The sequence below is a fragment of the Geospiza fortis genome, unplaced genomic scaffold, assembly GCF_000277835.1.
Source record: "Geospiza fortis unplaced genomic scaffold, GeoFor_1.0 scaffold27, whole genome shotgun sequence".
Classification (NCBI taxonomy): Eukaryota; Metazoa; Chordata; class Aves; order Passeriformes; family Thraupidae; genus Geospiza; species Geospiza fortis.
In genome coordinates this window covers 5,850,632-5,859,456 of record NW_005054329.1, presented here as the reverse complement: position 1 = coordinate 5,859,456, position 8,825 = coordinate 5,850,632, and the positions used below count along the sequence as shown (strand labels likewise).

The following is an 8,825-nucleotide window of genomic DNA, read 5'->3' as shown; positions in this document are numbered from 1 at the left end:
GGTGGCGGCGGAGATGGCGGGGAGCGCGCGGGCGCTCGTGGGGCGGGCGGGGCCGCGCGCCATGGTGAGGGCGGGGAGAGCGGGGCCGGGGAGGCCGTGAGGGGAACGGGGCTGTGAGGGGAACACATGGAGCTGGACTGTCAGGGGAACGGGGCTGCGAGGGGAACGGGGCTGTGAGGGCAACACATGGAGCTGGACTGTCAGGGGAACGGGGCTGTGAGGGTAGCACATGGAGCTGGACTGTGAGGGGGACGGGGGAATTGGGGGAACGAGGCTGTGAGGAGAACAGGGTGGATCAGGACTGCGGACCGAGCAGACGGAGCGCGGCTGTGAGGGCAGTGCCTGGGGGGATCAGGTCATGGGCGAGCACCGGCACGATCAGGGCTGCGAGGGAGGCACCGGGGGCAGAGGGACTGGGGGGAATGCTGTGGGGATTGCGGCTGTGAGGACCCAGCCAGCTGCGGGGAGCATGGAGGGAGCAGGTCTGAGCCATGCTGGAGGGGATCAGGCCCGTGGAGGGGCCAGGGGCCTCATGGTGGCCCGTCGGAGCACTGTTGACAGCTGTGATGCAGGTGGCCGGCCTGGGCAACTACGGGCTGAGAGGCACACGGCACAGCGTGGGCATGGAGGTGCTGGACCAGCTGGCCCGGCAGCTGGCGGTGGCTGAGGGCTGGCGAGTGGACAGGCGGTGCTGTGCTGATGTGGCCCTGGCCACAGCCCACGGCCTGGAGCTGCTGCTGCTCAAGCCACGGAGGCTCATGAACCTCAATGGGCTCAGCGTTGCCAGTGCTGGTGAGCAACTGGGTCAGCCCCAAAGCCTCTAGTGCCATCAGCCCCCTGTGACAGCCTTGCTGTCACCCTGCCCTCCACGGCTCACTACAGCCCCACTCTGTAGAGTCAGGGCCTGGTGAGTCTGTCTCCCCTCATTTCTTAGGTTGTATTTCTGTTTCCAAAGCTGAGATCTACAGCCTTGGCCCTGGAGACATTTACCTGGTTCATGACGACCTGGACAAGGCCCTGGGCAAGGTGGCAATCAAGCTGGGAGGCAGTGCAAGGTATGGGATAGCCCCAGCTCCCTGATTGTGTGAGCTGGTTTGAGGCTTTAACACGCCCATACAAGTTCATGGGCTGTTCTTGGCCCCATCCCACCAGCCTTGCAATGTTTCAGCTCTTGTCCTGGGCTGGATCTATTGCAGAGGCAACAGCTGGCTGTTTGGGCAGCCTCCCAGTTCCTGCCCTGGCAGGGAGGGTAGGGAGCCTCCTGGAAGCGGCTATGGGCTGGATTCAGCCCACATGAGTTTTTTATAGCACTCTGCCTCCACTCCAGCACCAGACATTTAACCTAGGAGAGCTTCCACTGCAGGATGGGGCAGGTACGGTGCTGGGCCCCAGTGCTCAGTCCCACATGCACCAGCTGTGGCAAGAGCTGACACACACAGAACGTGTTGTCCCAGCCCTGCTTCCCTAAATCCCCCAGCCAACTGCATGAGCCCCCAGGGCTGGATGTTCCTGCAGAACCAGGACATGGGAACTGCAGCCCTTGGCTGGGACCACATTCCCACATTCCTGCAGCAGGAGACCCAGGGCTATATGGGGGGGGTGTCTCTTACAAACTAAGTGTGGGTTTTCTCTTTCTCTCCCAAGGGGACACAATGGGGTCCAATCCTGCATCAGTGCTCTGCAGTCCAACGTGAGTACATGTCAGGGGAAGGGGATCAATCCTGTGCCTCCCTCAATGCATGCCTTGTTCCCCCAGTCCCATTTTTCTGATTCCTCTTAGACAAATCCCTGCTCCCTTTCGCCCCTTTTCTCCTTCCCCGTCATCCTGGAGGGCTGTTGTGTGTTTGGCCGCCATGGAGGACATGGAAACAATTAGCTGGAGTGCCTCTGCCAGGCCTGGCAGGAGCCTGGGATCTCAGCACGGCCCAGCTAAAGCCTCTTCCAAAATTATGTTTCTTGGAACAAGCACTCAAAACCACCTGGAAAACATGAGGAGCTGCTCCCTTGCTGCCCAGCACCACTCTCAGCACTGTCCCCTTGGCTAGCTCTGTCTGAACACTTGAGAGGAAGCTCCCCCAGCTCTCTCCCTTCCTCCCCAGGAGATGACCCGGCTCAGGATCGGCATCGGGCGGCCAGAGGGTGACATGACAGTGCCCAACTATGTCCTGTCTCCGTTCAGTGCTGGGGAGAGGGAGAAGCTGGAGCAGATCCTGGCCCAGGCAGTGACCTGCCTGCTGCAGCACATCCAGAGCCGAGCACCTACAGAGCCAGGGGACAAGGGCTGACACAAACCCCCCAGGACCCTTGTGGCTGATGGACAGGGTGCTGCAGGCACTCTGAAGTGACGTGGTGGGGAGCAGAGCTGGCCCAGCCGGGCAGCCTGGCTGGGAGCTGGGGCAGCCTCCTTCCATGCCCGCACCAATCCAGGCAGCTCGTGTCTCACTTGAATCCCTGCAGAGGCTCCATGCCTCAGTTTGGCACAGAAATTAAATAAACCCTCACCCTGACTCTGCCCTGCTCCTGCCTCTCTTCCATGTGCCGCTTGCCAAGCTTGGGTTGTCCTTGGCACTGCAGCTCAAATCTGTGTTCCCATCCCTGTTCGACCAGCACAGTCTGGAGGGACGCTTCTAATGAGAAATGGAGAGCAAAAGCAGCTACCTCTGTAGAGTCCAAAGGCACTTCAGCTTTGCTGAGAAACTGGCAAGCACGGAGAGCCTGGAATCCCATAGTGTGCTGCTCTGACTGAGCTGCAGCAATTTCAGGGCTGGCCTCACAGTGTTTTTGAGTTCAGTGGTTTTGGCTGAAACTGTGGAGTTTCCAACAGCTGCAGGAGTTCTGGCTTCCCGCAGACCCGTTGCAGGTCTCGTGGAGAGCACAGACTGAGGCAGTGTGTCCCCCACCACTGCTGTGTTCCAGAGTCCTGGGTATGCCAGCATGTCCTGCCCAGCTCTGTATCCCAGGAACACTGAGACAGCCAGCAAGGGCAGCTCCTCTCCTGCATCCCAGCAGGATGGAACAAGCACTGGGACGCTTGCTGGCTGACGTATACCACAGTGTTTCTGTCGCTTCCATCCGCTGCTCCAGCTGGCACCAGACATTCTTCTGCTCCATCCCCAGCTCCTGGAGCACTGGGGCTGCCTGGACCAGGGGAAAAGCTGGGAAGCAAAAGTGTGCCCAGCCTGTCATCCCTTCCTCACCAATGTCTATACTGGCTGGGACCCTGCACTTGCAGAACAGGCACTTGGCCTTCTCCCTGTTCTCCAGGAGATCCACTCGGATCTTCAAGTCCCGTGTGATCTGCAGCTGTTTGTTTTTTTTCCAAAGGTCCCTGCTGTAGCTGTTCAACCTGCCCCAAATGATGCTTTCTTGAATCCCTTGGTAGTCTCAGACATCTCTCTGGGTGTCTGCTACCAAGGCCTCCACCTGCTGCTCCATCACCTCCACTCCCAGGGGAGAGCGGAGCTCTGTGAAGATGCCACTCACCTTTCCCACCCAGACCCCAAGGGTGAGCTTCAATCTTCCTCCCCATCGCCCTTCCCTCTCTTTCTCCCTTACAGATTTCATTCCCAATGTTCCCAGCTGAGGGAACTAGCCAGGCCATCGCCCCTGCAGCACCAAGGGAACGTGGGGCAATGCCAGCACCCAGCACATCAGCTCAAACAGTCTGCTTTAATCCTCCCTGGGCTTCCACCCAGGCACAGCACGAGGGACAAGCCCGGTCAGTGGCAGGAGGCCACCACGTGTGCCAGCCCAAAGTCCAGGCTGGTGGAGATGGCAGAGTTGGCATTGATTGGGACTGTCCTGGAGATGTGTCCTCAGCAGAGATGGAGCACAGCACTCCTCTGGTCTCTCCACTTGGCAGGGAAAGGCTTTCCTGGGGCAAATCCTGCCTTGGGTGGATTTGTCACATGCAGATTCGAAGAACCTTCTGGGGCTCTGTCCAGGGCAGCTGCATCTCCTGAGTGGGAGAGGGCAGTATAAGGTCCTTGCCTATGGTGCTCCCAGCTGGATCACAATCCCTCATCCCTAGGAAGCACGGACACAGACATTAGTGGTCACGGCAGGAGCAGCCCCAGCGTGTTCACGCCTGCAGCGAGGCAGTGGGAGGGCTGTTTCCATCCTCCCCCGGTCTGGCAGCTCCCAGGGCAGTTCTGCTGCCAGGACAAGCAACCTCAGGCAGGGAAAGTCTGACCCAGCATTAACTGTGTCTATGCTGCCCTGGGGCTGAGCCAGTGTGGGTCACCTGCCTTCCTGCCTGCCCACAGCCCCAAGGAGACCCACTTCTGAGGGGAGCAAGCAGTGCTGGGCTGAAACGTTCCCCTGGGAGATGCCCCAGCTCTTTCCACACTTTTGCAGCAGGCAAAGGAGCGTTCTCCCTCATCTGAGGGGCTGGGGAGCAGCATGGACTCAGGGAGATGGAGGGCCCTGTTCCCATATCCCCTCCAGCCCAGTGCAGCCCCACATGGGACATCTGTGTCCCCACCCCTTTCCCCACCTGGAAGAGACAGTCTGGTCTCTGTTTCCCAATGCTTTCAGTCTGATGGGGAGAGCTGCTGCCCCATGACAAAAACAAACTAGACATGTGGGATACATCTGAACATGGCACATGCAGGCAGACACTCCCCAGCTGCTCTGTCCCCTGTGCCTGGGTCTCACAGCCTTGCTCACCATCAGAGCTCGTCACGGGCTGTGGAGCGGAGGTGGCCAGCGCTGCCCCGTGAGTCCCTCAGTGTTTTCTGTGAGCCAATCCAGTCAGTCTTCTTGGCATCGTCATCCCAGATGGTGGAGGTCTCGGTGTCACTCAGCCAGTTGCTGTCCCCAGCATAGTGAGTGGGATAAACCAGGAGGGGGTGAGCTGAAAACACCAGCAAGTCCCGTGGGGAGAAGTGCCGCTTGTAATCCTCACTGGGGAAAGGGGAGCAGACCCGAGAGAAAAAACTGGCTTACAGAGCATGGCACAGAGGAGAAAAAACACTGGGAAAATCAAATCAAATCAAATCAAATCAACCACCTGGGGAAGGCTCCATGCAGGGCAGGGGCTAAGGAGGGATGTGGGGTAGCAGGCATGGAGCTGGGGAACGCTGGGCGGGCACTGTGGAGGGATTACAGACAGGACAGGACCTGTGGCTCCCCACCAGCTGGGGCCGGCTCTTGGCACAGAGTGGGCCTCTGGCACAGCATCCAGCTGGCCCTGAGACAGAGCTGTCTGGTGCTGTTATGCCTGCAAGCAGGGGGCTTCCAGCTGCTGCTGGTGCATGTCCAGAGCCCTAATCTGTCCCTCCATCCACCTCCAACCTGCCTTTTACATGCCTGATCTGTGTGTTTGTCCATCCTGCTCACTGGGTTTCCCAATCCCTTCTCTCCCAGGACACCCACCCACTGGTGCTCACTCCCCCCTTAAATTGCCTCCCCCTCACCAGACAAAGCCTTACCGCTGACCCCAAAGAGGGGCATAAAAGTGCTCCAGATTGGGGCTGAGACCCCCAACTAGGGGCAAGGGACCACACAGCCCCCCAGCACGAGGGTACAGCGGGATGCTCCCCACCCCTTGCCATGGGGCCATGACCCTGTGCAGAGCCCACACCAAGCCCCAGCTCCGTTCCCATTCCCCCACCCCACGCTGGCACAGGGCCATTTTCCAGCGGCCAGTGGCCAGGCAGCGGCCGGCTGAGAATGAGCTCATGCTACAGATGTTTTCCTCCAGCATGAGTAACGCCTGCAAGGGTGAGGTGGTGACGGCAGAGAAGAAACACACTGTCCCACACTGGCATGGTCAGGCCAGCACCCTCCTGCGCAATCTGCTCCTTACTTGGGGTGCTTGTCATACATGATGGGCAGATACTCGTCCACGGGCAGCATTTTGGAGAGTGGTTTGGTGGCCAGCAGTTTCTGTGCCCCGTGGTGGGAGATGGCGTAGGCCAGTGTCCAGTATGAGTACCCGGCCACCACCAGGTTCCGCACGCCTTCCACAGGTGCCTCATCCTCATCGTTCACCTGCTTCCTCCCTAGGTAGCTGTGGGGTGGCCAGGGTACCATGAGAGCCAGCCTTGGGGACCCCACCCCACATCCCCCTGGCCCCAGCACCTACATGAGGTCCCAGTCCTGCTGTGCCCGCTCCAGCTCGTCCATCAGCCGCTGCAACCGTGCTGGGAAGGCAGCCTCGAAGCGCACGTCATCCTCGAACACCACTGACCGCTCCAACCCCCGGGACACGATCTGGGAGAGGGCACAGAGGTGCCAGCCTATCCCAGCACCACTCTGGGCCATACTGGGGCCACTGACCCTGCAGGACACCCCTTCTCCCAGGTCCTCCAGACATCTGTGATGCTCACAGAGTCCCTGCCCACTGCTGGTGGCCCTTAGGGACCCCGTGGCTGCTGTGGCCCCATACCTCCTTCCAGATATTGTAGTGGCTGAGGAAGCAGCCGACCTCACCCTTGGTGAGCGTGCGGCCGGAGAAGGGATCGTAGTACCCAGGTAGCAAGTCCACACCCAGCACCTTGATGTCACTGCTGTTGAGGGTGCTGCAAGGCGAGGGGGCTGCATCAGTGAGGTGTCCCACCAGACACTCCCTGTCCCCTCCCCAGGGTGACACCAGGGGACTGGCTGAGTGGTCCTCCCATGGTCACCTGCCATCCACAGCATCCACCACCCGTGGAATGATCTCCAGCTCCTGCAGGGATGCCAGCATGCGCTGCCGCCGGTCTGGCCTCCGCACCAGGTTGATTAGGAAGATCTGGGGAGGAAGAGAGCCCCAACAATGGGGCATATTGTCATGGGGGACACACAGGCTGCCTGGCTACTGCAGGATGGGAACAGGGGCTCGGGCTTTGCCATGGATAGATGCAATCAGAGAGATGGATGCCACCAGGGGGATGGACAGGGGAACATGAATGGCTCCATTGAGCACTTACTTCATCAAAGCCCATTTTTTTGAGCGGCCTGGGCAAGAGAGAAATGTGCCTGGAGCGCTGCATGGGGGGACCATCCACTGTGGAGAGAGGAGACACTCTTCAGTGGAGCCCAGATTCCCCTGGCTGGGAGCTGGGGCTGACAGCCCTGTCAGGACCTGGAAGCCTCCAGGACCTCTCCACCCATGAGCACTCACCCATGGCCTCCAGCGTGAGATGCACAAAGTTGGCATGATCATCCTCCAGCGTCTGGTGGGCCTTCACAGGAACATTGATGTAACCAAAGTGGTGCTGGTTGCACACATGGACCTCCACACCTGCCGGATGAGACAGGTGAGCAGCACAGCCCCACCCAGTCCCTGCACCCCCTGAAACCCCCATCACCCTCACCAGCCTCCTGGCAGGAGTAGGCAAAGACAATGATGTCATCGAAGGCCCAGGTGTAGTTGGGGTGGGGCGGGTAGAAAGCCAAGTGCGAGGTCTCCTCCTTGCGCAGGTCGATCAGGAAGGTGGCGTAGACCATGGGCACGCGGAAGCAGCCCCGGCGCTGCCGGTTCTTGGTGGGGAAGTAGTCGGGTGTCCGGCGATAGAAGCCCTGCGGTATCACACCCCCACAGTGCTCCACGGCAGAGAGCTCCCCCACCACGGGGGTGTCCCATTCTGCAGGGCTTTCTGGGCACCTACCTGGGGTGTGATGCCACACCAGAAGTTGGAGTAGAAGGTCTGCGAGTCCAGCATGGGGGCCACCACTGACTTGTTCTGCGCCATGAGAAACTTGAGGGTCTGGTTGTTGGTCAGGATGCTGTCAGTGTCCATGAACTGCAGAGACAGCATGGGTTCTGGAAACATGGAGAAGCCCACCTCAGCCCCCACGCCACCAGTGCCCCAAGTCCCTTACCAGGATGTACTCTGCCTGCTGCTCCCGGGCGTAGGTGAGAGCTTCCTGCTTCAACTTCATCACGTTTTCATAGCGTTTGTCACTCCAGTGCTTGGGACCAAGCTCATCGGGGTAGGAGCTGGGCGAGGGGGGCAGGGGTTAACCTCACTTGCTGGGAATGCACAAACTCAGTGCAGGCTGTTCATGCCAGCAGGCTGAGTCAGCCCCACTCCGCTGAGCTCCTCCTGGTCACTGGCCAGGGATAGCTGATGCTGCTCCAGGAGCCCCCCAGCCCACACCTGCACCCACCCAGCTCTCACCCAGCCTCACCTGGGCTCCTCTTGCACCTTCAAGGCCACCGAGTGATAGTCCTTCCCCATGGCCCCCAGCCACTCCTGCAGCATTGCAGTCGTGTTGTCCGAGTTGTGGTCTGTTGCACACCTGGGATAAGGGGACATCAACCTCTGAGGGTCCTCCTCAAGGGACAACCAGGACCTCACCCTGCACTAGAAATGCTCACGAGGCCAAAAGACTGAGCCAGTGACAGACTTGCTTGGGAACATAACATGTAATTTGAAGGAACCAAGGCTGTGCAGGCAGGAGGGAGAACGCCAACTGAAAATTTCTTCCTCAGTGCCACTGCCAGCCAGGCTGTTCCACAGCTCCCATCCTGCATCCCAGTGGCAGCCCTGGACACGTTCTCCTCACCCCAGCCTTGTGACTGCCCACCACGAGCACTGCAGGACAGCTGCTTTGTCCCCCTGTCCCTGCACCCCACGTACCCCTGTGCATCGCACTGTTCCAGCAGTGAGAGGAAAGGACTCAACAGTAAAAAATCAACAGCAAAAAATCCCCCTTCCTGAACATTCCCTTTGCCGGGCACCATCACCATTCCCAATTCTCCCACCCGTCCTCAGAACAATGTTCACAGCGAGCCCAGCACAAACAGAGCTGAGCCCACCTCGCACTGGGCCAAACCCCAGGTTCCCACACTCCTCGACTTGTCAAAGAGCCTCGGGACATCCCCCAGGCACTGG

At 59.6% G+C, this 8,825-nt stretch overlaps 2 protein-coding genes across 5 annotated transcripts; one reads left to right on the top strand and one right to left on the bottom strand.

Annotated features, from left to right (window-relative positions):
- Nucleotides 1–479: 479 nt before the first annotated feature.
- PTRH1 (peptidyl-tRNA hydrolase 1 homolog) lies at nt 480–2,508 on the top strand. The gene is made up of 4 exons (XM_014307171.2): nt 480–792; nt 956–1,055; nt 1,645–1,690; nt 2,100–2,508. The coding sequence occupies exons 1-4, from the start codon at nt 492–494 to the stop codon at nt 2,283–2,285; spliced, it is 633 nt and encodes a 210-aa protein (XP_014162646.1). The 5' UTR covers nt 480–491; the 3' UTR covers nt 2,286–2,508.
- Nucleotides 2,509–3,650: 1,142 nt separating this feature from the next.
- On the bottom strand, nt 3,651–8,384 carry CERCAM (cerebral endothelial cell adhesion molecule). Of its 4 annotated transcripts, none has more exons than XM_031057246.1 (12): nt 8,119–8,384; nt 7,810–7,927; nt 7,596–7,730; nt 7,302–7,467; nt 7,109–7,228; nt 6,915–6,991; nt 6,630–6,736; nt 6,392–6,524; nt 6,089–6,216; nt 5,810–6,013; nt 4,669–4,905; nt 3,651–4,026 (listed from the first exon to the last, which is right to left on the bottom strand). In XM_031057246.1, exons 1-11 carry the CDS (start codon nt 8,244–8,246, stop codon nt 4,671–4,673), a joined length of 1,551 nt encoding a protein of 516 aa, XP_030913106.1. In that variant the 5' UTR covers nt 8,247–8,384; the 3' UTR covers nt 3,651–4,026; nt 4,669–4,670. The 4 variants fall into 4 exon arrangements, with proteins under 4 accessions (XP_030913106.1, XP_030913105.1, XP_005421474.2 ...); XM_031057245.1 differs by having other exon boundaries at nt 3,651–3,958; nt 7,302–7,506; nt 8,119–8,377; XM_005421417.2 differs by having other exon boundaries at nt 3,867–4,026; nt 7,302–7,506; nt 8,119–8,377.
- Nucleotides 8,385–8,825: the final 441 nt, after the last annotated feature.